Source organism: Lynx rufus, unplaced genomic scaffold, assembly GCF_022079265.1.
Source record: "Lynx rufus isolate CCGP_SWC_20201006 ecotype Redwood Valley unplaced genomic scaffold, mLynRuf1.p SCAF_6, whole genome shotgun sequence".
Classification (NCBI taxonomy): domain Eukaryota; kingdom Metazoa; phylum Chordata; class Mammalia; order Carnivora; family Felidae; genus Lynx; species Lynx rufus.
Genome location: NW_025814878.1, coordinates 9,764,206 through 9,791,623, shown reverse-complemented (window position 1 = coordinate 9,791,623; position 27,418 = coordinate 9,764,206). Strand labels below are relative to the sequence as shown.

Here is a 27,418-nt window from a genome sequence, read left to right as displayed (position 1 = left end):
TAGGTGGTACTTTTCATTCCCTCATGTCCAGCAGAGATCTTATAAATTCCCTTTGTCTGTGAAATCAGCACGGTTGATCTCCTACCTCTACCAGATTTAGAGCTCTGTTTTCTTTCACATACTTTCCCAGAGAACCGAAGATCTTTAGTACGTTTTAAAACAACTGTAACTCCTTTTTAAAGGAGGGGAATATCCGACTGAAATGTTGTGTGTTAAAGCATGTGGCATTTACTCTGGTGTCTTTACTTAACGCGGGCTGTTAATAATTGCGGGTCTACGAGGTGGGCAGGTCATTTTAGAAAACGTTACAGTGGGGCGCCTGGCTGGCTCAGTTGGGAGGGCGAGCGACTCTTGATCTCGGGGTTGTAAGTTCGAGCCCCATGTTGGGTGCAGAGATTACTTAAAAATAAAATCTTAGAAAAACTTGCAATGATTTCCTCCCTAGTGGTTCAGAATGCACACTACAGAGAGTTTTCCCGAGATCATTTGAGCCCAGCATACTTCTGAGATGATGCCTGGTACAATGGCATTTGATAACGCCTGGTGTACTGAGTATTGATATTTCAAAAGCCTGATCAGTTGGACGGTGTGTTTTCTTTCTGTGAGGCTGGCGGGTAGGGAGCCCCGTTGACTCTAGTGGATGGTGCCGACATGCCCACCCCCTTTTCTGGGTACTTCAGATTAACTCAGTCATGTTCAGTGTCACCAACCAGTAAGGAGATACTTTTGTTTGTTGGTTTTATTTTGCTGAATACAGGAGTGGGAAGAAATAGCGCGGAATTTTTTTTTTTTTTTAATTTTTTTTTTTTCAACGTTTATTTTTTTTGGGACAGAGAGAGACAGAGCATGAACGGGGGAGGGGCAGAGAGAGAGGGAGACGCAGAATCGGAAACAGGCTCCAGGCTCTGAGCCATCAGCCCAGAGCGTGACGCGGGGCTCGAACCCACAGACCGTGAGATCGTGACCTGGCTGAAGTCGGACGCTTAACCAACTGCGCCACCCAGGCGCCCCAAATAGCGCGGAATTAAAAGCAAGCAGAGGTTTTATTTCGAGATCGGGTGTTTCAGGGCATCTTACAACTTTAAGGTATTAAAAAGTGTTTTTTAATGTTTATTTATTTTTGAGAGAGAGAGAGACACAGCCCGACGCGGGAGGGGCAGAGAGAGAGGGAGACACAGACTCTGAAGCAGCCTCCAGGCTCTGAGCGGTCAGCACAGAGCCTGACGCAGGGCTCGAACTCATGAACCTGAGATCATGATCTGAGCGAAGTAGGTGGCTCACCTGACTGAGCCTCCCAGGTGCCCCCCGGGGCATTAGTATTTGAAGACGTGGAATTGCCGCCTCACCTACAGCAGGGCATTTTTCAGGAGGAAAATCAAGATCAGGCAGAGATCTCCTAAGGTCATTTCTCAGATAAGGACATCTCGTTTTTAGCGGTCACCGGAATCACTCTTGCCCCCGAGTGTATACTGTTCTTGATTTCAGGTGGTATGAAGAGCTTTTAGTGCAGCGTTTATACAATACTCTGAAACATTAGAAGCACTTCTTTTTTCTCTTAAAAGGCTTGCTAGTTTAAGGGCCTCCTTTTTTTTTGTTTTTGTTTTTTGTATCGTTTTGTGAATCGCCATGCACCTTTTCTAGATTCGTGGAATACAGAATAATACAACAAACGCCCGTACCCATCCACCAGCGTCAGCTGTGACCAACATGTTACCGATCTTAGTTTTGTCAGATTGTAATTTTTACGTTACATTTGCTTCTCTTAAAACAAATACAAGAGGGGCGCCTGGGTGGCGCAGTCGGTTAAGCGTCCGACTTCAGCCAGGTCACGATCTCGCGGTCCGGGAGTTCGAGCCCCGCGTCAGGCTCTGGGCTGATGGCTCGGAGCCTGGAGCCTGTTTCCGATTCTGTGTCTCCCTCTCTCTCTGCCCCTCCCCTGTTCATGCTCTGTCTCTCTCTGTCCCAAAAATAAATAAAAACGTTGAAAAAAAAAAATCTTTAAAAAAAAAAAAAAAAAAAAAAAAAACAAATACAAGATCTGGTGTCTGCAGACCTGTCATTATAAACCTAATAGCTGAAGACTTTGTCAGACTTTACAGAATTGAGCTTTTTGGGAATCTTAAAAAGAAAAACCTTTTTACCACTCTCGTTCTCGTACGTTTTATTTCTGCAACTCGGAGGTGGAGTGTCCTTGGGGTGGAGACAGCCTCTTAAGGCTAACTTGTTGGGGGCATGGCTGTAGGGGAAGGCCTAGAGGGATTCAAGAATTCAATCCAATTAGCTTTCAAAAACTAGGGCTGTAGCTTGTGAAAATTTTTTATAAACATGGATTACGGATGGAGTCATCAGTTTCTATATTTAGCCTTCAGCTTATTTCTAGAAATTGAAATTTTTGTTTAAAATTTTTTTCTAGTTTATTTAAAACTGAACGGTTGGCACAGAGCCCGACGCGGGGCTCGAACTCACGAACCACGAGATCATGACCTGAGCCGAAGTCAGACACTTAACTGACTGAACCACCCATGCCACCCCTAAGGTTTATTTTTGAGAGAGAGAGAGACACATACACACACACACACACACACACACACACACACACACACCCACAGGGTGAGCAGGGGAGGGGCAGAGAGAGAAGGAGACACAGAATTCGAAGCAGGCTCCAGGCTCTGAGCTGCCAGCACAGAGCCTGACGCAGGGCTTGAACCCATGAACTGTGAGATCATGACCTGAGCCAAATTCAGATGCTTAACTGAGCCACCCAGGCCCTCCAATTTCTAGAAATTTTAAAATAATTTCTGAAATTCTCTTTGTGCTTGTGTTTACTAAAAGGGAGGGATGAAATGGTTTCACCATATTCAGGTGTGTGCTGTTTGGACAGTTTGGAGTCTAGAGTGAATATAATGTTTGGAGCTATGGCTGTTGACTTGTGTGAAATAAGTCTTCAGCCATAAAGATGGTCAATTTTTTTTTTTTTTTTTTACCTTTATGTAAGCTCTGCCTCCAAATTGAGGCTTGACCTCATGCCCTTGAGATCAAGGGTTGCATGCTGTAACAACTGAGCCAGCCAAGCGCCCCAAGATGGTCAACTTTTTAAGCGGCGTTGACAGATGGGCTCATTAATCCCCATGCAGCCATGTATACACGTGGTGGTGGGGAGGGTCCTGTACGGTCTCCTGCTCACAGCAGGATAATTGTGTTTTGCTACCTGAGGGTCAGACCCACCAGGAACCACCCCGGGCAAAAGAGCTTACATGTCTTGAGTCAGCGTTTCCTCTTGACCAAGTTTATTCCAAAGCTCTGGCCTGCTTACTAGAGGGGTGCCCTGTGTCTTGAGCTGTAAACCCTGTTTTGTGTGCAAGATTGGGTATCGTGAGATGCATTTTCTGTAGACAGATGGCTGTGTCTAATTTTTTTTTTAATTTTTTTTTTTAACGTTTATTTATTTTTGAGACAGAGAGAGACACAGCATGAATGGGGGAGGGTCACAGAGAGAGGGAGACACAGAATCTGAAACAGGCTCCAGGCTCTGAGCTGTCAGCACAGAGCCCGACGCGGGGCTTGAACCCACGGACCGCGAGATCATGACCTGAGCCGAAGTCGGACGCTTAACCGACGGAGCCACCCAGGCGCCCCAAAGCTGTGTCTAATTTTGTTGGATCCCCTTGTTTCAAATCGAATGCTGCTTCCTTCGACACCCTCCTCACTGCAAACATGAGGACAATTTCTTTAAAAAAAAATTTTTTTTTTAATGTTTATTTATTTTTGAGACAGAGAGAGACAGAGCATGAACGGGGGAGGGTCAGAGAGAGAGGGAGACACAGAATCCGAAGCAGGCTCCAGGCTCTGAGCTGTCAGCACAGAGCCCGACGCGGGGCTCAAACTCACGGACCGTGAGATCATGACCTGAGCTGAAGTCGGACGCTTAACCGACTGAGCCACCCAGGCGCCCCGAGGTCAATTTCTTAAAAGTTGGCTCTAGCACGATAGAAAAATACTGGAGTAGATCACGGGTGGATTTGGGCAAGTGGACTGAGACACAGCGACTTCCGACAGCTTTTCAATTGAGGAGAGCTTTCCCAAATATTACTTCACTTGAAACTCAAGACGATCTGAAAACCAAGATGGTCTTAGTCCCCATGTATATAATTTGGAGAATGAGCCCAGAGGTCAAGTTCCATAGCTAACAGGAGCCATACTGTGCCGTTTGCTGTTTCCGCCATACTTCCTGTGGTTAAAAAAACAAAACAAAACAAAACAAAAAACAACTCGGGTGTCTCTCCTCTGCTTAGACCTTTGTGTCAACTGCCTTGCCCCTCTCTTCCTACCCAGACCATTAGACAACTAGAAGGCTTACAAGCCTTTATGCTAAATGTTGTGTTGAGTGCAGAGTGTGGACAATCCAGAAAGAACTCTTGAAACTTTCTTTTTTGAAAAAATGTTTTAATGTTTATTCATTTCAGAGAGAGAGAGAGAGAGACAGACAGACAGACAGACAGCACAAGGGGCGGGGGTTGGCAGAGATAGAGGGAGACAGAGAATTCGAAGCAGGCCCCAGACTCTGAACTGTCAGCACAGAGCCCAAAGCAGGGATCAAACCCACAGGCCATGAGATGGTGAGATCATGACCTAAGCTGAAGTCCGACGCTTAACTGACTGAGTCACCCGGGTGCCACTTGAAGCATTCATTTTGTAGGGGGGAAGTGGGCCTGGGACGAGTAGTTCCCTTTATTTTATATATATATTTTAAGTTAAATTATTTATTTGGAGAGAGAGAGACAGAGGGCACAAATGGGGGAGGAGCAGAGAGAGGGCAAGAAGAGAGCGCAGAGCCAGATGTGGGGCTCGAACTCACGAACCACGAGATCATGACCTGAGCCAACATCAAGAGTCGGACGCCTGCCCGACTGAGAGACCCAGGAGCCCCATTAGATCACACTTATGACAGCAAATGGCATGATAAAAGCAGCTGCAGCTTAGGTTAGTAGTGGACTTATTAAGAACGTGTCGGGGATGCCCCAGATACTCTGTGAGGTAGATAAAAATGAATTCTTATCCCATTTTTACAGAGAAAGGGAGGTAGGAGAGGCTAAAACGTGTGGCCCAAAGCCACAGATCAGACCCCGCTCTCCTAGCCACCTCCCATTTGCTGGCCTGGAAGGAACCCCACCACGTTTCAGCCTGAGACAATGGGGGGACAGTTCTAAAATGCCAAAATGAGGTACTTAATCTTGCCCCAGAGAGTACCAGTACCCAGTTCTCCACTCTGCTTCTGAGCCCGCTGTGTTCTCTACACTTGAGGGAATATGGATTAGTTTGCATGACCAAATGCCTGAAATAGGATTTCACTGTTGCATTTCTGTCTTAAAGCAGTTCTGTTTTCTCATGAAATTCATGTGACTGGTAGAAATTAGAATTACAATGCTTCCCTGTAAAGCAAAATCTTCTTAACGGCCTCTTGCCCATTCTAAAAATAAACTGAGACAGAATATCCAGCAAAGGAAAAGCTCTCCCACCCCCCAGTTGTAAAAATCATCGTGTTACTTAGATAAAGAACATAACATAGAAACATAGAACATAGAAACATCAGAACATAGAAAAGTAGAAAAATAGGGGTGCCTGGGTGGCTCAGTTGGTTGAGCGTCCAGCTTCGGCTCAGGTCATCTCACGGCTCGTGGGTTCGAGCCCCGCATCGGGCTCTGTGCTGATGGCTCAGAGCCTGGAGCCTGCTTTGGCTTCTGTGTCTCCCTCTCTCTCTGCCCCTCCCCCACTCAGGCTCTGTCTCTCTGTCTCAAAAATAAATAAATATTTAAAAAAAGAAAAGAAAAGTAGAAAAATAGAGGGTATCAAATATTCATGGTTCCTTCCTCAGTGATATTTTGATATATTGCAGTATGAACAGTATGGTAATGTTGCTGTTTTACAGTATGTTCTTGTATGTATTTGTAATCATTTTATATGTATAACTGTTACGTTCGCTCTTTAAATTGAATATCACAACATAAAGTACATCCCCATACTATTACATACACTTTGTAGGTAGTATTTTTAATGCCTGCGAGATGCACTATAACCATGCCCTAAATTTTGGATATTTAGAATTATTTCTTAAGTTAATTTTTGTAATCTTTTGCCTTCTGTCCTCTTAGTGTTTTTTGCAGTGACCTTAACTGTAGGAATTAGATCCATTTAATTTAATTAAGTAAAGTGTCTCCTCTTCTGTGCCTTACTCTCTGGCCTAACGGTTTATATCATGTTTAGAGTTGGATTTACATAGCTTTCTACTTAGATTAGTTTGAAATAAAAATGACTACTTTTTAAAAGAAAAGCAAACCTTTCAAAACCCATCATTCTGTTGGTGTTCTGTAATTGACCTCTAAATTAGAAGGAAACTTTTAGCTTAAACATAACCCAGGCTGGCTGGTATTGTCACGATGACTTTTTTTAAAAAAATAAATGTTTATTCAGTTTTGAGAGAGAGTGTGTGAGCAGGGGAGGGGCAGAGAGAGAGGGGGCACAGAAGATCTGAAGCAGGTTCTGCACTGACAGCAAGCCAGCCTGATGCAGGCCTGGAACCCACGAACTGTGAGATCGTGACCTGAGCCGAAGTCGGTCACTCAGCCAACAGAGCCACCCAGGTGCCCCGACAATGATTTGTATTCTTACAGCCTGTGTCATTTTTGCGAAATGGATTGACCAGGGTTTTTTCCTTAAATCAGAAATTCTGCTCTTAAGAAACTCAGTGCCGAGGCAGAACATGCTCGCTCGCGTTAGGCCGTGTGTGCAGCTTAGGTCACCTGGGGTGAGTCCCGGCTTCCCCACATCTTGGCTCAGCCCCTTGGGTGCAGTACCTCTCCCCTTCTGCTGGCCATAAAGTGGGGGCGATGATAAGAGTTTCCTTAAGGTGGACGGTTAAATTAGCAAATGTATATAAACGACATTGGTGATATGGGTCCATGATACATGTATTAATATCTCGGGAGCCTCGGGTAGCCTGGTGTAGAGCTGTGATAGTCTTGGCTGTGTCTTCGTCAATATTTTTGGTTAATGGTGTGGCCGAGGAGGTTATTTAAATGGTAATCACATTTGGAGATCATGTGAACAGACGGGTGAAAGGTCCATGGGATCAGTTTGGTCCATTGCTCAGAGGATCTGAAAAGATTTGTGAACCCTGGAAAGCCAGGTTATTAGCATGTGATAGCCTCAGAATCTGGATTTTAAGTTTCAAAGCATTTTCACCTTTGCAATGATAAAGTAAATAAAAAGGAAGCCATGCCTTCATATAATATATATTAGTTATGCCTCAGACAAAACAAAACAAAACTGTGTCTCTTCCCCAACACCCTTGCAAAGGGTAGAATAACTAAAATTCCAGAGGCAGCATTTGTTAAAGATTTTGTGTAATGTTGTTACAGTTTTTTTTTAATGCTTATACAAACATCCGAGGGAGCCCTCCTGTCCCCATCCTTCTCTTTCTCCCTCCCTATAAGTGGGTTATTTTTGTCTTATTTTTTTTCTATTAAAAAAAAATTTTTTTTTAAATGTTTATTTGTGTTGGAGAGACAGAGAGAGACAGAGCACGAGCTGGGGAGGGGCAGAGAGAGAGGGAGACACAGAATCCGAAGCAGGCTCCAGGCTCTGAGCTGTCAGCACAGAGCCCGACGCGGGGCTCGAACTCACGGACCGCGAGATCATGACCTGAGCGAAGTCGGACGCTTAACCAACTGAGCCACCCAGGCGCCCCTATTTTTGTCTTATTTTAAACACAGAAAGGAATCAAACATTCTCTATAACTTGCTTTTCCCACTTAAACTGGAGACATCTACCTATGTCGGGGTGTCTAGTTTGACCGCGTTCCCTTCGATGCTGTTATGTGGGTTGTGTGTTGTGTGTCATTGTCCCTATACCTGCATAAGGAGGGAAAGCCATGTCTGCTAGGATAATGTGGTGGGTGGGTATGCACATTCCAATTGTTTCTGGCTATTTCCAAATGGCTTCCCAAAGACATTGTTTACGGAATGATAGTCTCATCTCTATTTTCTTCTATTTGACAATTTTATTTTTATTAATTAATTAATTAATTTATTTATTTAAATGTTTATTTATTTTTGAGGGAGACACAGAGCTCGAGCGGGGGAGGGGCAGAGAGAGAGGGAGACACAGAATCCGAAGCAGGCTCCAGGCTCTGAGCTGTCAGCACTGAACCCGACGCGGGGCTCGAACCCACGAACCGTGAGATCATGACCTGAGCCGAAGTCGGACGCTCAACTGACTGAGCCACCCAGGCGCCCCATATTTGACAGTTTTAAAGGTTTCCTTCAAAATGCTCTATATTAGAATGGAGAAGAAGACACTGAAGAGTTTTCCTTACAAGTTTTGTCAGGGATTTAAAATCCCCCCAGATGATCTTTTCTTCCCCCATATCGTTCGTGCGTGTGTCCCTGTCATACTGACTCGCTTCTGGTTGCTCCTGCTCACATCCACCTAACATTCCGTTTCTGGGGCTTTGCCAGAATTGCACTGGTTGGAACCTCATTTACTGCAAGCAGGGCAGGACTGTGGGGGGCAGTGTCACCTGTGATGGTCAGCTGATCATCCGATGAGAACATAGACAATGAGGGTCGCTTCTGTGGTGAAAGAAGTTGCTTCAGCAGGCTCATGGCCTCTACCCCCAACATCCCGAGAGCTGTCGAGAGCCCATCTGTTTTGTTCATTGTTTAACTCATTCATTAAAGAGCTTAATTCTCCTGGGGCCCCTGGCTGGCTCCATCAGTGGAGTGTGTGATCCTTGATCTCAGGGTTGTGGGTTTGAGCCCCATGTCGGGCGTAGAGACTGCTTAAAAATAAAACCTTAAAAAAGAGAGAAAAGAGCTTGAGACTCCCACTGCTTACTCTGCAAAGGGGCTCAGAGCAAGTCGTGGGCAGTCCTGTGGAGGAGGAAGAGGAACGAAGTCTGGTAGTTTCTTTCTTCAGTGTCCCGGCTGCCATTTTGGAGATTCCAAAATCTTACAGAAACGAGAGGAACATACTGCTGCTGGAGGCACTGAGATGTTTTTTAAAGCTTGTTTAGTCGTAATGTGGGAATGCTTCACGGGAATAAACTCTGGCTGACCCACTCAAAGGATATAAGCTTGAAAACATTTAGGGTTTTGATTTGCTCAAAAGAGGCGTTTACGCTTTTTGAAGCACAGATCCAGTGGGAATAGAGGTTTTCTGGTGCTCACTATGTTCAAATGCAGAGAGCATGTCTTTTAAGTCTAGTGTCTATCTCTGTGTTTGTACAAGTGTAGAAGTAAGTACAGAAGGGTTGGAGAAAGCTGAGTGAGGAAGCTTCAGAATGAAAGAATGGAGTAGAAATTTCCGCTTTTTCTTTTCTGGAAACTTGAGTCCCGACACTGCTTTCCTCCCTGAAGTAGTGACCCGTAACACTACATCTGGCTCCGACATTCACCTCCCGTGTCATTAAGTTGTGCGACTGCCTCCTTCAGTGTAACTGATAAATCATTCCTTGTCTTCTGTGGGCATTTGAATTACAGACAAAAGAGAATGGCCGAGGACAACTCAGGTGCTAATTGACAACGAAATGCATCCACTATGTATGAAATAATCAGGCATAAAACATGTATTCTCCCTTTTTAAAAAATGCTTATAAATACATATACACATAAGAAAAGACAGAAAGGACTTAAATGTTAAGGAAAAGTGGGTTAGGTTTCTTACAATTTGAGGTGACCTTAATTTATTGGTAACTCTCAGAAGCACCTGGAACTTTAACAACAGTATCAACTGTGTAAATGGTTGGGGTTGGGAAAAAAGGAAAACAAAAACACTATTTTTGTCACAGACAAAAGTGAGTTTTTCCTTCTACAAGATTATGTAAACAGCATCTCTAAGCAAAACACAGAATGGTGGAAATATCCGAATATGGCTAGGAATGAAGTCCCATTTTTGTGTGGAGTGTTGGTGTCTCCTGGGCTGTGAATGTTCACTTGGGGGGTATCACCCGTGGGGGTCAAAGCTTGGGTGGCCCACTCGCTTTGAGACTCAAGCTATGCATGTAACAAAATTGGCTCAAAACTCAGTTTCAATAATATCCCTGTCATATATTGTCTGGTACCAATGTTAATCCATCAAGTGCTTTTTGGAAATAGGGACAGGGTCCTGTGGTCACTGGAAATAACTAATCCATAATCATCACACTTTGGGTATAAGGAGGGCTAGCAAGTAATGTCAGATTTTAAGACTCATCTGATGTTATTTAATGTACTTCATTATATGTATGTAACATTTACGAGGAGAGGAAAGTTTGTGCCTGTGTCCTGTAGGTGTTTTGCATTTAAGAACACTCAGTTTGGCTCTGCGTAAAGATAGCTTGAGTTTGACAATTCGTAAAGAGTTATGAGAACTCTTCCAGGAATTATAGAAATTCTGTAGGACTCTAAACGGTAAAACTTCAAACTGTTGGTTCCTAAACAAGGGGCACAGTTGCCCAACGTTTATTGCATTGAAAAATTGAGGCATTAAAACTGCTTTCTTGGGGCGCCTGGGTGGCTCAGTCCGTTGAGCGGCCGACTCTTGGTTTTGGCTCAGATCACGCACAGTCTTGTGGTTTCGTGAGCTCAAGCCCTGCCTGGAGCCCTGCGCTGGCAGCACTGAGCCTGCTTGGGATTCTCTCTCTCTATTCCTCCCTCTCTCTCTCTCTGCCCCTCCCCTACTCATGCTGTCTCTGTCTCTCGAAATAAATAAACTTAAGACAACACACTGCTTTCTCATGTTCCCCATTTAGTTTGCACATCATGGTGCACATCAAGCATTTTTTAGATCGAAGATCCACGGGATTTCTGCGGAGCTCGCAATAATATACGTTCCCTGCTTTCCTCCTGCCTCTTCTTCGCGTTGCTAATCAAATCTGACTTGGACGTGTTCACATAACCAGTGATATTTAGTCCAAATACTCTTAAACGCTGACCTTTTTGCTAATGGGCATTGTGGAGACCTCCCTCCCCACCCCCCACCCCCACTTTTGTCTTTAGGTTTCATTTCAGACTCCTATCTTTCATAGTTTGGTAAGAGCAGACTTTAAGTGGAAATGTAATCTGAGCATTCTCATAAGTAGACCCAGCGTGGGCATTTTGAAGCCGACTCTTCCATCTGTGGAGTAAGTATTAAAGTGCAGTGGTATTATTTCAGGAGGCAGCCCGTGCCGCTGAAGGGCAGCTTTGCTGGGAGCCGGCAACAGCCAGGTGAAATCAATTTAGCTCAGTTCAAGCCTTCCCGATTGACGTGTCTTGAACCTGCTGTCCCTTCAAGGCTGCGATCAAAGTCAGTGGTTTGGCCATTGGGCTCTGCTAGCCTGTAAGCAGCACGGACTGATGCCAAGGGGAGTGGTGGGCCCGGAGATTTCTTTGGGCTGGGCGGGTCTGGAGACTGCGGAATACTCTTAGTGCCATTTTTTTTTTTTTAATTTTTTTCTTAATGTTTTTATTTATTTTTGAGACAGGGAGAGACAGAGCATGAGCAGGGGAGGGGCAGAGAGAGAGGGAGACACAGAATCCGAAGCAGGCTCCAGGCTCCGAGCCATCAGCACAGAGCCCAACGCGGGGCTCGAGCTCACGAGCCGTGAGATCATGACCTGAGCCAAAGTCAGACGCTCAACCGACTGAGCCACCCAGGCGCCCCTCTTAGTGCCATTTTATCGTTACGCACCGCAACAGGTCCTTCAGCAATCTGTAGTGCTGTGGAAAAAACCCTGGAAGTTCTTGGTGGAGAGTGCTGGCCTTCGGGCTGTGGTGCTTCCGTCTGAGCTGTGGGATCTGTGGCCCGCCAACCCCCACCCTCTGTGATCCCACTGGGTTCCAGTGTTCCCTGCTGTGAAATGGAAATAACAGCACCTGCCTACATTGGTTTTCATATACTGGGAAATGTGTGCGGACTGTAAAGCATTGTTGACATCCTGAGGTTCCTAAATGGTTATTGAGCTATTTTTGTAATAGCCTTAACACTTTTGACCTATATTCTCAGGTTTTTTTTTTTTTTCCCAACGTTTTTATTTATTTTTGGGACAGAGAGAGACAGAGCATGAACGGGGGAGGGGCAGAGAGAGAGGGAGACACAGAATCAGAAACAGGCTCCAGGCTCCGAGCCATCCGCCCAGAGCCTGACGCGGGGCTCGAACTCACGGACCGCGAGATCGTGACCTGGCTGAAGTCGGACGCTTAACCGACTGCGCCACCCAGGCGCCCCTATATCCTCAGGTTTAAAAAAAAAATACAAAACAATAAGAATAACATAGGGGCGCCTGGGTAGCGCAGTCAGTTAAGCATCCGACTTCAGCTCAGGTCATGATCTCCCGGTCTGTGACTTCGAGCCCCGTGTCGGGCTCTGTGCTGACAGCTTGGAGCCTGGAGCCTGCTTCAGATTCTTCGTCTCCCTCTCTCCCTCTCTCTCTGCTCATGCTCTGTTCATGTTCTGTCTGTCTCTGTCTCAGAAATAAACATTAAGACAAAAAATAACGGTATATCTATATGTCTACTATTTTTGCAACTGAAAACATCAATTGCATAGGGTATTCTCCAGGTTAGAGGACCAATGTACATTTTAGTAACATTTTAAAGAAAAAACTGACTCGGAAAAGCATGTGTGACGCATCTCTTCTTTGTTCTCTTGTCTCTGAGTACACTGGTCTTCAAACCATGGGGTTCCTAATTTGCCTCCCTTCTCTGCCTCCCCTGCACCTTTCTTTTCTCATACGCCCATCACGTGGGAACTTCAGTCTCAGCTTTATCCGTACTCCCTTTTCTCCCAACACCCCATAGGTTGGGGCTCCTCTGTTTATTGTGACTTGTGTTTCTCCACCATGACAGTTTCCATAATTGTTTATTTACGTGTCTGCCCTTTCGCCTGGGAAGGTCATATTGTCACTTAGGTATATTCTGGTCAAATGTATAACCTGCATCTAAACACAAGGAAGAACGTTGCTTTAAAGAAAACAACATTTTTTTTCTTGAAGTCTGCTTTTGATGGAAGTTTGTAAGCTCAAGGGGGCTGGGACCACACCTGACTTACTCGTTGTATATTCGATAGGACTGGGCTGTATGTCAGGGATGGCATTTAGGTGAGTGAATGGATGAAGGAGTGGTGCACACATTTGCCCTGATACAACGCCGTATCTGCGCCCGGGACCTTTTGTAAGGTAGCGGGATCATGCAGCGTAATAAAAGACTTAAATCTTCATCGTCATTGAAGTTTACATGGTTTTGTTTCCCGTGTAGCTCCTCCAGAAGAATGGTCAGCTGTCTCCTGCCAATGGCTTAGCTGAGGAAGAAGATTTCAGCCCCCAGGAGGGAGCCCTGAATGGCCAGGAAGAAGAAGTCCCTGTCACAGATGGTAAGCTACCTCTTCGGGCTCTGGGCGGAAGCAGGGGCTGGAGGGTGGACGACGCCTGCAACGAATCCGCGGAAAACAAGGAAAACAGGCCTGGGAAGAATATAGAACATCCCGCCTGGGGTTGCCTGATTTCGACAACAAAAGTGATCGATTGGTTCCAAAGGGAAGTATTTCTCTATACTTAGGTGTCGGAGTGAAGTCACGTTTCATGTTTCTTAGATATTTTTATCTGGAACTTTTTTTTTTGCCTTCTCTCAACTACTCGTCTGGTGTTCACTGGCATTCCTGTGAATTCTTGTTGGAAACCCCAGAGTCGTGGTTGCTTTAAGAGTCAGTTTCTCTCACTCTGGAGAGTAGCCTCCTCTCGCACAGATTTTTCTAGTTGTGTATGTTTCAGGATGCACGCTTCTCTTTGCCCAGGCTACGATGTGTTGCGTGTTTTCTAGCTCTTGAGACTACCAGGTCCCACGGGGGTGGTTACTAGAAAGCGAATCTTTCACCACATTGTCACCTAGTTCGAGTCAGCCCCCGCGAGGTAGCAAGGACCATGGTTTAGGGTCATTAGGGTCAGAATCAAGTACCTTGACCGAGCACCCTTCTCTGTGGAAGGGCCACAGGTTGAAGAAGAAACTTCCTGTGTCTCCTCCTTCCATTCAATCGTAAACAAAGGGATAATTTCACAACCGCTCTAGAAGATATATGAAATGATGATTTGGCATGCAGTGAATTGTGTCTTCTATGCAACATAAATAAGACAAATGTAGGGGAAAGCCCCATGAGAGGAGACTGGCCATGGCCTTGGTTAAATGAGACTCTCCTAACATGTGGAACCTGTTTCTCTTCTTGCTCAATACCCCCATGGAGCTACTTCAAGCAGCGAGCTGCTTTTGAAGTTGGTGGGAATACTGATCTTTATATAACACCACAGGCACAATATAACGTTAGAAATATATACAGTCTCACAGAAGGGAGGATTTGCATGACCCGGTGTGAAAGTTTCAAATCATCTCTACCAAAATAATTGGAATGGCCCCAACTCAAATTCCAAAGGCCCGGGCTTTGTCCTTCCCATGGCAACTTTTGAATCGAGTCAAGCCACAGCAGGTTGGGAGCCTTCTATGGCCAAGCCAACTGTGCTCGGTGCTTCAGGGAAGATGAACAAACTGAGAAACGACCCACCACTGGTGGCGGGGTTGGGGGGACGACAAGAAGCGGGTCTATAGAAGGATCAAAGGAAGGTTAAGACAAAGCAGCGTGGTGGTTATCATGTGAGTTTTGCAAGGAGAGCTGCCCTCAGTTCTGGTGGTGCAATCATTTGAGATCCAAGGGTGGATAAGATCTGGGGACGGAGGCAGGGTAGGGGTTAGGTTTGTTGACAAGGGATGAGAGCCAAAGTGAGTAGAATAATAACAGCCAACACTTCGCAAGCTTTTCCTCTGGGTCCTGGATCTGTGCCTTTTGTGCAGTGTGGTCTTTAATGAGGCGCGGGTACTATTGTTCTCAAGGTTCAAACCCAGATCAGCAGATTCTCAAGCGTGAACTCTTAACTGCTGTGCCTTCACTGTGCTGAGCACGTCCAAAGCCTTGTCTGTTAGGACAGTGTCTTCTGAGCAAAGAATAGAATGAAAACCCAGCAAGGAAAGTGTACTAGATAACCGGGCTGTGAAAGCCGAGTGCACTTGAGGAATATTTAGTAGCAATGTGGGATCACTGAAATACACCACCAAGGGAGAGCCTGGGTCAGGCAGGCTTCCTATCTGACGCTGGCTGATGGATGTGATCAGCAGAAGGCAGAGAAGGATCAGGGACATGCCTTAGCAGAAGATCATTCCATTGTCTCCCTGAGCTGACCTAGGCTTCTGATCATGGCCTTGGGGCTCGAGCAAATATCCGTTACCTCCCTGCAAGAAAAGTGGCAATTAATATACCTTGCCCTTCAAATGGCCTGAAAAGGCCTTGTCACCTACGAAAAGACAGGCAGGGGGCCTAGGGCTGCAAAGGCCACCACCTGAGGCCCTGCTTTTAGGATGAACTGTCATTCATTGACTTATTAGGGTCTCCAAGGGAGCTTGGTACACTGGTTTTTTTTCTTCTCCCTTTTACTTGCCTGGCACTGTAAATATGGACAGTCTTTAGGGCAAATTATTAAAAAATATTTTTTCATGCTTTTCTTTTGGGCAGTGATAGCCTAAGGCTATATTTTATGGTTATTTCCAGAAAATCTCTTCCCCAGCGATGCTTACGATAATGTAAACAAAGGCATGATTTGGTGCGTAACACTTAATTGTAGGATTTGAGGGACCTGGGTTTCCACTCCTGTCCACAACAGTAAGAATAGATCTGACCCGTCTTGTTGCCTTGGAGAATTGACCAACAGTGTTGGTTCTGCCATAAATGGATCAGTTAACGGGAGAAAACTGTGAACAAGGGCCATTCCTGCTAGAGGTTTCTTAATGTTTGTTTATTTTTGAGACAGAGAGACAGAGTGTGAGCGGGGGAGGGACAGAGAGAGACACAGAATCAGAAGCGGGCTCCAGGCTCTGACCTGTCCGCACAGAGCTCACCGTGGGGCTCGAACTCACAAACTGGGAGATCATGACCTGAGCCGAAGTTGGATGCTTAACAGACTGAGCCACCCAGGTGCCCCCTGATAGAGGGTTTTTTTTTTTTTTTTAATTTTTTTTAACGTTTATTTATTTTTGAGACAGAGAGAGACAGAGCATGAACGGGGGAGGGGCAGAGAGAGAGGGAGACACAGAATCAGAAACAGGCTCCAGGCTCTGAGCCATCAGCCCAGAGCCTGACGCGGGGCTCGAACTCACGGACCGCGAGATCGTGACCTGGCTGAAGTCGGACGCTTAACCGACTGCGCCACCCAGGTGCCCCCTGCTAGAGGGTTTTTAACTTAAAGTGGCCAAGGGGCATCTGGGTGGTTCAGCCTGTTGGGCATCTGATTTCGGCTTACATCATGATGTCGAGGTTGTGGGTTGGAGCCCCGCATTGGGTTCTGTGCTGACAGCTTGGAGCCTGGAGCCTGCTTTAGATTCTGTGTCTCCCCTCTCTCTTTCTCTGCCCCTTCCCTGCTTGCTCTCTCTCTCTTTCTTTCTCTCTCAGAAATAAACATTAAAAAAAAAAATTAAAGTGACCGACTATATTTAGACAGAGCCAGAAGTGAAAATATTTTCTGACCTTAACTTGCTTGTTTTCTTGCTAAAACCAGGAATAGTGGTAATTCAGAACCAATCTTCTTCCTAGAATGAAAATGGAATCCTGTTTCCTTGTAAACTTTCCATAAATGACACAAAAAAGGAACTTCTTCCTAAATGCTAATCTGTGCAGCAGGGTTAAATATGTATATAGGTATTTTGTAGAGGACTTGAAGATTATGTAATTTCACGGGCCATCTTTTAGAAAGCAGACAATCAGAGTTGAAAACAAATAATTATTAAAATTAAAAAAAAAAACAATTCACAACAAATTACTTTAGCCTTGGAGATTTACCCCTTCTGAATTCTTTTTGGGTGGTTTACCATTTATCAAAACTGCTTCTGTAGAACCGCAACCTTTTTCCAATTAGAAAAATCTGTTGGGGTGCCTGGGTGGCCCAGTCGGTTAAGCATCTGACTCTTGATTTCGGCTCAGGTCATGTTCTTGTGGTCATGAGATCGAGCCCTGTGTCAGGCTGTGTGCTGACAGCACGGAGTATGTTTGGGATTCTCTCTTCCTCTCTGTTTACCCCTCCCTGGTTCACATGCTCTCTCTCTCGCTCTCACTCTCGCTCTCGCTCTCTCGCTCGCTCTCTCTCTCAAAATAGACATAAAAAAAAAGAAAAAAAATTTTATCATGCCATGCTATCCCCAGCATTCACAGTGGTTGCATGAGTGCCATTAGTTCTATGGAAAATCTGCTTCTGCTGAAAAGATTTTTAAAGAGCCCTCTCAGGACGCCTGGGTGGCTCAGTTGGTTAAGCGTCTGACTTCGGCTCAGGTCATGATCTCGCGGTCTGTGAGTCCGAGCCCCGAGTTGGGCTCTGTGCTCACAGCTCAGAGCCTGGATCCTGTTTCAGATTCTGTGTCTCCCTGTCTCTGACCCTCCCCCGTTCATGCTCTGTCTCTGTCTCAAAAATAAATAAACGTTAAAAAAATTTTTTTTTAAATAAAATAAAATAAAGAGCCCTCTCTGTCCCAAACTGTCATTTTTTCATAGTCTGTAGCTTATGGATTTTCTATGAATTAAATGCCTCAGCAAGAATGATTTTTAAAACATTACAGATTGGTCCAGGTCCAATTTTAGATTTAAAACTTTTGCAAATTAAAACTTTCCGACTCAAAAAAAAAAAAAAATTGTAGCCTTAGTATCTGTTGCACAGATTATTTTTTATTTCCAGATGGGAAAATTCAATATTACAAAATCAAAAAACTTAAGACCTTCCTTACTTAGATGATATATTTTTATGAAATAAAGTACCTACTCCACTCATTGCCGTGTGCATATTATCAATTGATTGTCTCAGATCTTCAAGCATTTGGACTTATCATTTATAAGGCAGTCATTTCTGATTCCTCTTTGAGATTTGCCTTTCTGCAAAGCAGACACAGCAAACATTATAAAGCACGTGAATGCCATGATTTTTCCGTCTCCACAGGTCACATTTGTTTTTGTGAATAACCAAATCTTTTTTTGCTTTTAAATTTTTGTTCACGCGTGCGTTTATACTGGTCGCGTGCCCCGAATGAGGATGTTTACACCAGCGACAATGGAGCGGTAGTCGGGGCTCTGCTCCTGACATTTGCCACTCTGGAGCCAGCAGCATTCCGAGTAGCAGCCAGCTTTGTTAAGCTGATCAGAACGGTAAGGGGAGTCATTGCTGGGATCCGGAGGCAATCCTGGGAAACGCCAAGAAAAATGTAAAAACAGGAAAACCCCAAATGTCACTTAAAACAGAAGTCTTTTAGAGAATGTGTTTCTTACATTCTGCAGGATTCCACTTTGCTACAGCATCTGGATATCGTCTCCCCGATACCGTAACAAAAACGGGGTATCCATCGCTCAAGTTATCTAGAAGCTTAATTTGCAACCTTACGGACAGTTTCGTTTTCCTAATGGTGCTTAATGTCACTGTCTTAGCTTTTATTAAGTTTGCTGTTTGAAACCTGCCAGATTCTGGTGTTTAGTGCCTTTGGGATTCGGAAAAGCCAAAATGTTACTGACTGCCAAGTGATCACAACCTTCCCCGAGGACCTTGTTACCTTACAGAAAGTCCATTCTGGAATTACCGGTAGTTCTTTGCTTTTTGATCACTTAACCACTTTATCTGGACAGTGAGTACCTAAGATCCTTTCCAAGTCTCTGTTAGAGGATGACCCCCCCCACCCCCACCGTTCTTAACTGTGAAGAAACAGGATTCCATCCCTTTTCTATTTCAGTTTATGACATAATTGGTACCTTGTTAGTATTCTCACGAAGTCATGCCTGTTGCCCAAATTACTACCCTCCATTCCTCCTTTATTTTTTCCCACATTGGGTTGTCAACATGTCACGTTGACTATGCCTGTCTCTTGCCTCCACTTCTGCTAAAATACAGGAACCACGGGCAGAGATTTCTTGGGGGGGGGGGAGGTCTAGTCCATATGGTTCAGTGCTGAATCCCCCAAGTCTGAACTGTCTGGGAGCACCTGGGTGGCTCAGATGGTTGAGCATCCGACTTCGGCTCAGGTCATGATCTCACGGTCCCACATCTGCTGCCAGCCTGTCAGTGCAGAGCCTGCTTCAGATCCTCTGTTCCCCCCCACCGCCCCCCCGCCCTTCCCGGCTTGCGCTCTTCCAAAAATAAATAAATATTTAAACGTGTCTGATACATAGTAAGTGCTCAACAAATACTTGAACACATGAAGGCATGTTTAAGTTGACATTAACTAATGAGTTAACATTTACTCATGAGAGAGGAGGATCTATTAGTTTTTCACCTTTGTGCAACTTAATGGATTTACCCCAGACCTCCTTTCCTTTGGTGCATCAGCACTAACAAAGCTGGATCCTTCCCAGCACACCATGCCGTGTTCTTACAGGTGCTTACTCTAGATTATCCAGGGGTTGATCGTGATGAAATGAGGACTCAGGAATGCTATCCCTCGTGAGTGCTCAGTAGACAAAGAGGAGCATCCCTCCCACCCCTGCTTTGGTTCGAATACAGTGTTATTGCCTGACATTTTCTCAAGCTGTATCCTGTTTTGTAATGTTTTGAAAACTAGAGGGAACACTCATAAAATAAGACTTGAACGTCAGCAAGAGAGTACTGTAGTTTGCAGTTTCTGGGAACCGGTTTTTATTCATGTTTTTTACAGGGATGTTTTTAGAGTGCCTCTCTGAAATTATGCCATTGACAGATAACTACTGCTTTCATCTTTAAAGAAACACAGGGTTTTTTTGCATTACGTTTATTTATTTTGAGAGAGAGAGTGCACACATGCACGTGTGCACACGTGAGCTAGGGAGGGGAAGAGAGAGGGGGCAAGACAGAGAATCCCAAGCAGTCTCCAGGGTGCTGGCAGAGAGCCCAACGTGGGGCTTGATCTCACAAACCATGAGATCATGACCTGAGCCTAAATCAAGAGTCGGAAGCTTAACTGACTGAGCCCCCAGGTGCCCCAGGTTTCTTTTTTTTTTTTTTTTTCCTAGTAATTAACAGCTAACTAACAGCTAACCCTTATAGGGAAGAATTTCTTCCTGGAACTATATTCAAGTCTCACAGTGCAATGAACCTTTATTATTCCTTCTAACATGAAAAATGGTGGTCAGGGTATGGAGTATGAGGAAAGGAGTAGGAAGGACTTCTGGTCCTTTTTATGCTCGGTTTATTCTAGGCAACAGAAACATGGGGACACTGTTTTAGTCACTGTATCTTTGTGTGTGTCACCTTGAGTTGAATGTATCCCCTTATCTCACTGATCATCAGTTTTCCTATGTAAAATCAGCATCCTCAGCCAACTCTGAAATTCTAGGACCGAGTAACATCAGAATTAACCAGTAATATAAACACTGAAAACCAAATGATGGGTTAGCCGCTGAAGACACCCAAGTGACCTTGGGCAGGTGGGAATCTACCTGGTAATTCCATTATGCCCTTTTGTGAAAACACTTTCTTTTTCCTCTAATCTTCTTTAAAAAATTTTTATAATGTTTGTTCATTTTTGAGAGAGAGAGAGAGAGAGAGAGTGGGTGCATGTGTGCGCGTAAGCAGGGGAGGGGCAGAGGGAAAGGGAGACACAGAATCCAAAGCAGGCACCAGGCTCTGAGCTGTCAGCACAGAGCCCGATGCGGGGCTCGAACCCAAGGACCCAGAGCTCATGACCTGAGCCGAAGTCAGGCGCTTAACTGACTCAGCCACCCTGGCGCCCCCTTTTTGTCCAAACTCAAAAGGCATCTTCTAGATTTGGGGCACATGGCTGGGTCAGTCGGTGGAATATATCACTCTTGATCTCAGGGTTTTAGGTTTGAGCCCCACATTGCCTGTAGGGATTACTTAAAAGTAAAAAAAAAAATCTTAAAAAAAAAAGTCTACTTCTATATTTGAAACTTTAATGTAATGAACAAGTTCAAGAGGGGAAAATCAAGATGTCTCAACAGATAATCATTTAGGTACAAAACAAAGATACGTAGCTTCACAAATGTGGCCACACGGTGATGTCTTTCCCCCTGTATGGAAGATTGAAATTATATAATAGGATTGGTTATGTCCCCACTGGGTGACAGTGATAAATTCCATATCTACTTGTCCTGAAGACGGGCATTCAACCTTAAGTTGCAGTAACCTTAAGACTTACCTATAAATAGCTGTAGGTTTGAGGCTGGTCGAGTCCACTAAGCAGGGTCAACGTTGTGGTCCACTTGAGGAAACACATAGGGGAGATGGTCAAGCTGGTCTGCGTTAGTTGCCAAGATTTAGATCCTTTCCCTTGGAGGGACTGAAGTGGCCTAAGGTTAATGGTTCTTTAGTTGTGAGTAAGCCCATTTGGAAATAATACATTATTTTAGCCATTTCATTTATTGAACGACAGTCTTTTAGATGCTTTCTCAAAGACTGACTCATTTTTAAAATGGTTCCAATTTAGGGAGGAGCATGGAGGAAGAAGGACTCTTGATTTGGGGGCGGTGAGTTCAAGCTGCATGTTGGATAGAGAGATGATAAATAAACTTCAAAAAACTAAAACAATCCCATTTTCACCTAACATAGCAACCCCCAGATGGATGGTTCCAGCAATGGTATATTCTCGAGCACAAGGTCCCTATGTTATATAAAGGAGGATGCTTTGGTAACTTCCAGAAGATACAGTCTCTGGGTTTAAATTCTGTCGAGTGAGTCTTATTCCTGAATACCATACTTTGTATGTTTACCAACTGCTTCTGCCCTTGAAGTGTCAGTAGAGTGTGATAGTAACAATGTATGCAGTTCTTTTTGGTGAAGAGCAACATATAGGAGGTTTAGTTAATCGAATGAACTGGTTGCTTTCACCTGTCTTAACATGGACACCAGAGTTTAGAGACAGACAAGCACAAGGCGGTTATCCTTGTGTCAGGCTGTATCAGTTTCCAAGGGCCGCCCCAACAAACTAGCACAGAACAGGTGGCTTAAACAGAAATTTATTTTCTCACAACTCTCGAGGCTGTGAAGTCCCAAGTTCAAGGTGTCAGCAGGTTCAGTTTCCCCGAGGCCTCTCCTTGGCTCTCCTTGTGGCTGTGTTCAGTCTTTCCCCTATGTATGCACAGCCCTGGCTTCTGTGTGTCTCATGCTTTTTATAAGGATGCCGTCAGGTTGGATTTGGCCCATGACAGGGATCTCTCTCTAAATTAATCACCTCCCTAAACACAGGCGCATTCTGCTATGCTGGGGGATTCAGGCTTTAACTGTGCAGAGGGCACAGTTCAGCCCCGAACACCTGCCTGCATGATCTGCAAAATCTGGTTTAGTGGCCTTAGTGAAAGGGAACTTGGAGGTGGTCTAGACCAGGCTTCTGCCCCCCCATACAGGCGGCCCTTCTGCTTAAACCTGCTCTTCTCTGTTCCCAGGACTGCCTCCTGGAACTACATAGAACGGACTCACCTCCTTTTTCCACATGGTAGCCCTCTTAAGTATTTGAAAACATTTACCCTGTCTTTCCTTTAATCTTTTCTTCTCTAGGCGAAACATTTCCAGAGAAAATAAGCCGTCTCACGTTTAAAGAAAAATGCCAGTGCTTATTATGTATTTCGAGTATGCATGTGCTTGATGGAAACTTGCCAAGCACAACTGGGTTTCAATTTAAATATTCCTGCTTTTTGGGGCGCCTGGGTGGCTCAGTCGGTTAAGCGTCCGACTTCGACTCAGGTCACGATCTCGCGGTCTGTGAGTTCGAGCCCCTCGTCGGGCTCTGGGCTGATGGCTCGGAGCCTGGAGCCTGCTTCGGATTCTGTGTCTCCCTCTCTCTCTGCCCCTCCCCCGTTCATGCTCTGTCTCTCTGTCTCAAAAATAAACGTTAAAAAATTAAAAAAAAAATAAATATTCCTGCTTTTTAAGAAGAGTTTATTTCTCAGCTTCTTTCTTTCTTTATTTTTTTAATGTTTTAATTTATTTTTGAGACAGCGAGACAGAGCATGAGCACGGGAGGGGCAGAAAGAGAGGGAGACACAGAATCCGAAGCAGGCTCCAGGCTCCGGGCTGTCCGCACAGAGCCCGACGCGGGGCTCGAACTCACGGACCGTGAGATCATGACGTGAGCCGAAGTCGGACGCTCCACCGACTGAGCCACCCAGGCGCCCCTCAGCCTCTTGAAAACGTGAGAACTCGGTTTGCTTTATACCAAGTATGATGTACTGAAAGAATTGCTTGGAGTGGAGACAAGTACATTGATGGAGAAGCAAATGAAGGAGGCTTCTTACCGAGGGTGTTGCTAAACGAACTAAAGCCAAATAGAGGGAAGAAAATGTCAGTATACTTGGATGTATTTCTTTTTTTTTTTTTTTAAATTTTTTTTTTTTTTCAACGTTTATTTATTTTTGGGACAGACAGAGACAGAGCATGAACGGGGGAGGGGCAGAGAGAGAGGGAGACACAGAATCGGAAACAGGCTCCAGGCTCTGAGCCATCAGCCCAGAGCCCGACGCGGGGCTCGAACTCACGGACCGCGAGATCGTGACCTGGCTGAAGTCGGACGCTTAACCGACTGCGCCACCCAGGCGCCCCTGGATGTATTTCTAATGTTGGAATTAAAGTCACTCTTTGGCCTTCACTCATCGTGATCATAGGCACACAGCCTTGCATGACTTGATGCAGTAGCTGAAGATGACAGTAAGATGACCTCCACTTAGTTCCAAATCATTGCCTGTCACAAATGAATGAAAGATGCTTTAGTTTGTACATTGGTAGCTTCCTGCAGAGCCGCCAGCTAGTGGCCTCACTGTCTAAGCTCAGGGAATGAACTTTTTACAGAAGAGAAGCATTTTTCTCATGTGTGTCCAGTGTGGGCCTTAAACATCCACCCAGTCGTGTTAATTTCCATTCATGCACTCGAACATACTAGGATTCTGTCAGTGTTGTCTTGATACGTGTATCACTGTTGGAATCTGCTTCTTAATCCCTCGGATGGCTCATGGTTTCTTAAAGTCTTCTGGAAATCTTGCAACAATGGATCTCCACGTGAATCCATTTATCCAACAAGCTGAGTTCTTAGGAGTTCTTTCAGTCGAGAAACCCATGCCCTTCGCTTCTGGGAAATTATTTCATCCATTCCTCTCTATTTCTTTGTTGTCTTTTTGGAATTACTCTTATTCAGATTTTAGACCTTCTAGAATGGTCCTAATCAAAACCTTTTTTTCCTATTATTTATCTCTTTGTATTTGGCTCTGTTTTCTGGGAAAATGTCTTAAGACTAGATTTAACTTTGTTATTTTTGTTTTTAATTTCTAAGAACTGATTTTTTTCCTAAACAATTCATTTTTGAAGTATCCTGTTTTTTCTTGGCTGCAATATCTCTCTGAGGATTTCTTTGAAAGTTTATTTCTCTGCATAGCCTCAGTCTCTTCCAGATTGCTTTTTTTTTTTTTTTTTTTTTTTTTGGTCTTTTATAATAGGTGTTTTTGTTACATGTCTGATTCAGGGGCTGTTTTGTCATATTTAAAAATTGTTTAGGACTTGTGTTACTGGGACAACGTGGCCATCCCCGAAAGGTGATGTGGTTGATCTTAACATCTCTTCTCTTGGGCTGGTCGAATTGCCCCAAGAGGACTCTTGTTTTCTGGAGTGTTCAGTCTCCTCTTTGGAGCCTAGTAGGGGAGAGTCTGGGAGCGGTGTGCATAAACTCCACTTGCTTTTCAGGACAGTGGGCTTTGGTGTGCCTTTGAGCGTCTGTTCCCCCACCTCCCAGACTCAGGTGCACTCCAGTCACCTCTGGGGTAGATAAGTGAAGAGCGTCTGGCTATGCAGAATGTGGGAGGGGAGACCTAGGGTCTTTTTGTTTTAAATAAAAAATGACACACATAACAAAATTTGCCCACCTGACCACTTTTAAGCACCCAGATCGGTGGCATTCAGTACATTCCCGTGTACGGCCATCACCACTATCCATCTCCAAAACCGTTTTCATCTTGCAAAACTGAACTTCTGTGCATTGAAAACAACTTCCGGGGTGCCTGAGTGGCTCAGTCGGTTGATCCACAGACTTCGGCTGAGGTCAGGATCGGGCTCTCGGCACAGAGCCTGCTTTGAATTCTCTGCCTCCTTCGCTCTCTGCCCCTCCTACCCTCTCAAAACTAAATAAATGTTAAAAAAAATTTTTTTAACTCCCCACAACTTCCTATTTCCCTCGCCCCCTGGCTCCTGAGCCGAAGCCGGGCGTTCAACCAACTGAGCCACCCAGGCGCCCCAGTCTGAGGCTTTTAAAGGCGATTTCTATAGCATACGTTGAATTACTTTTTCCACTGATAGTTTAGGACGCAGGTACATTGAGGGGGTCAAACCAGTTACCACGTCAAATTTCTTATGTTTTCTGTCTTTTCCTGACCTTGAAGTTTATGCATTAAATCTTGGTGACCCAGGAGTAGGTTTCTTAGAGGGAGTAGAAGTTAAACCTGCTGTCATCCAGAATTTACTCTTTATCCGAGCGGTAAATTTTACGTTGACTTAAAAAAAAAAGCACATGCTTTTAACTATCACACTCTAGATTTGTAAAAAAAAGTCATCTTTGCAACTAAATTGTAATTCATGTGACTACACGATTAAATATATTTCTCCTGCAAATGTCAATTTTTGCTTTGCATTTATTTTTGAAGCTGGTCTAAATATACTAGTAAGTTGACCTTTTAGATGAAAACAAATCATTGAAAGCACTTTTTCATTGTGTATGATTATAATGAAAGTTGGTGGGAAAAGTAATAGATTGAAACATTAACTCAAATATATTAACAAATTAAGAGATGACGAAAAAGACAGGTGTACCAACTAAATCCATCAATGGGAATTTAATTCCTTGCCACGTTGAGGCCACCAGGAACTCATCTGTAGTCCAACCAAGTTAGATTTATTTAAGTGCTAAACCAAGGGAGGATTCGTGCATGGAAGTCTTTGTAATGGGGAAGTGGAAGGGCCTTGTTATAGGATCTGGGCTAATGCTAGATAATTCTAGGAGAGTGGAAAGGGTCAACTCTAAACTGGACCCTGAAGTAGTGAGGGCAATTCTGTGATTGGGTGTCTTGTAATTTCTGTCCAGAAGGCTAGGAGATTAAAGCAGGATAGGATTGTCATTGGAAAAGTCGCAGAAAGAGGGGAACATTCAGTATTTTGTAGTTTCAGAGCTGTGCTGCAGCCACATAGCACTTGAACATTTTGCTAATCCTATTTGAGTTGTGCTTTGTGAGTGAAATACATACTGGGTTTCAAAGACTTAGTACAAAAAAAAAAAAGGGATGTAAACTATCTCATTAGTGATTTTTCATATTGAGTACAGGTTGCCGTAATATGTTGATACTAGGTTAACCTCATTTTTTCAGATTCATTTTGATGCGGCTATTAGAAAATTGGAAGTTGTATATGTTGCTTGCTTGGGGACTCACACCGTGGTTCAGGAGGACAGATGCGGAATGCTAGTGGGTTCTTGGGGTGGGGGGGTAAATAACTATTATTGTTCCGAGTCTACCTTCAGCTTGTCCCTCCTGGCCACCCCGCCCCCCCCCCCAACCCCTTGATTCCTTTGGTTAAGACTCCAAGCAAATCAAGATCCTCTCTGGAAAAGCGAGAGGAAAAGGTTCTCAGAATGATTACTTCTAGCACAGGGTGATACTTCTCTTATTACCATGCATTTCTGAAAAACTGATGAAAAAGTAGCACTCTTGCCTTTCCAGAAATATTTTTCAAAGAATTCTTTAAAATGCGGCTTATCTGTATTAAAGACTATTTCTCAACCTTCTTTTCATTATCACCCCAGAAAGGAATGTTTTTAGGTATTTTCCTAGTGCACCCCCTAAAATTTGAATAGCATAGATGAATTGTATATCGGTTTAGGTTATCTATCTATCTATCTATCTATCTATCTATGCCTCATATACACATAGCCTCCTCCTCATGAACCAGTTTTCTTTCCATTGAAAGCAATATCACCCCTGTTGAGATGCATGGTTTAAAGTGATAAATATTAATAAATGTTAATAGCTAAGATTTATTCTGCTTCTAAAATATACTCAATAGTGCTGGTGTTAACCTCAGAATAACATTACTTTGGGTGACATATTTATTCCCCCAATCAGTTGAAGCCCAGAGACTTAAATACTTTGCCCCTAGCCATATAGCTAGCAGAAGCAGAACTAGAAGCTAGCTTTTCAGACTCTACTTTTGGGCAATACCGAAGACAGAGATATTCAGGCTTAAGATGAGTCGAAGATTTGAACACAAGGCACTCAGGAAATAATTGATTCCTGTTCATGTATTCGACCAGATCTGGTAGTAAGGCACGTTTTTCTTACTTCGTAATTTTTAAAAGATCACACTGAAAATTTAATGTGCTTT

General features: G+C 44.3%; 1 protein-coding gene across 1 annotated transcript in view; it reads left to right on the top strand.

The window, feature by feature from the left end:
- Positions 1–27,418, top strand: part of AKAP12 (A-kinase anchoring protein 12) — an 87,527-nt gene that overhangs the window by 27,650 nt on the left and 32,459 nt on the right. Inside the window, exon 4 of the mRNA XM_047102232.1 lies at positions 13,272–13,386. Within this exon, the coding sequence (XP_046958188.1) occupies positions 13,272–13,386 (115 nt within the window). The remainder of the gene's footprint in view (positions 1–13,271; positions 13,387–27,418) is intronic.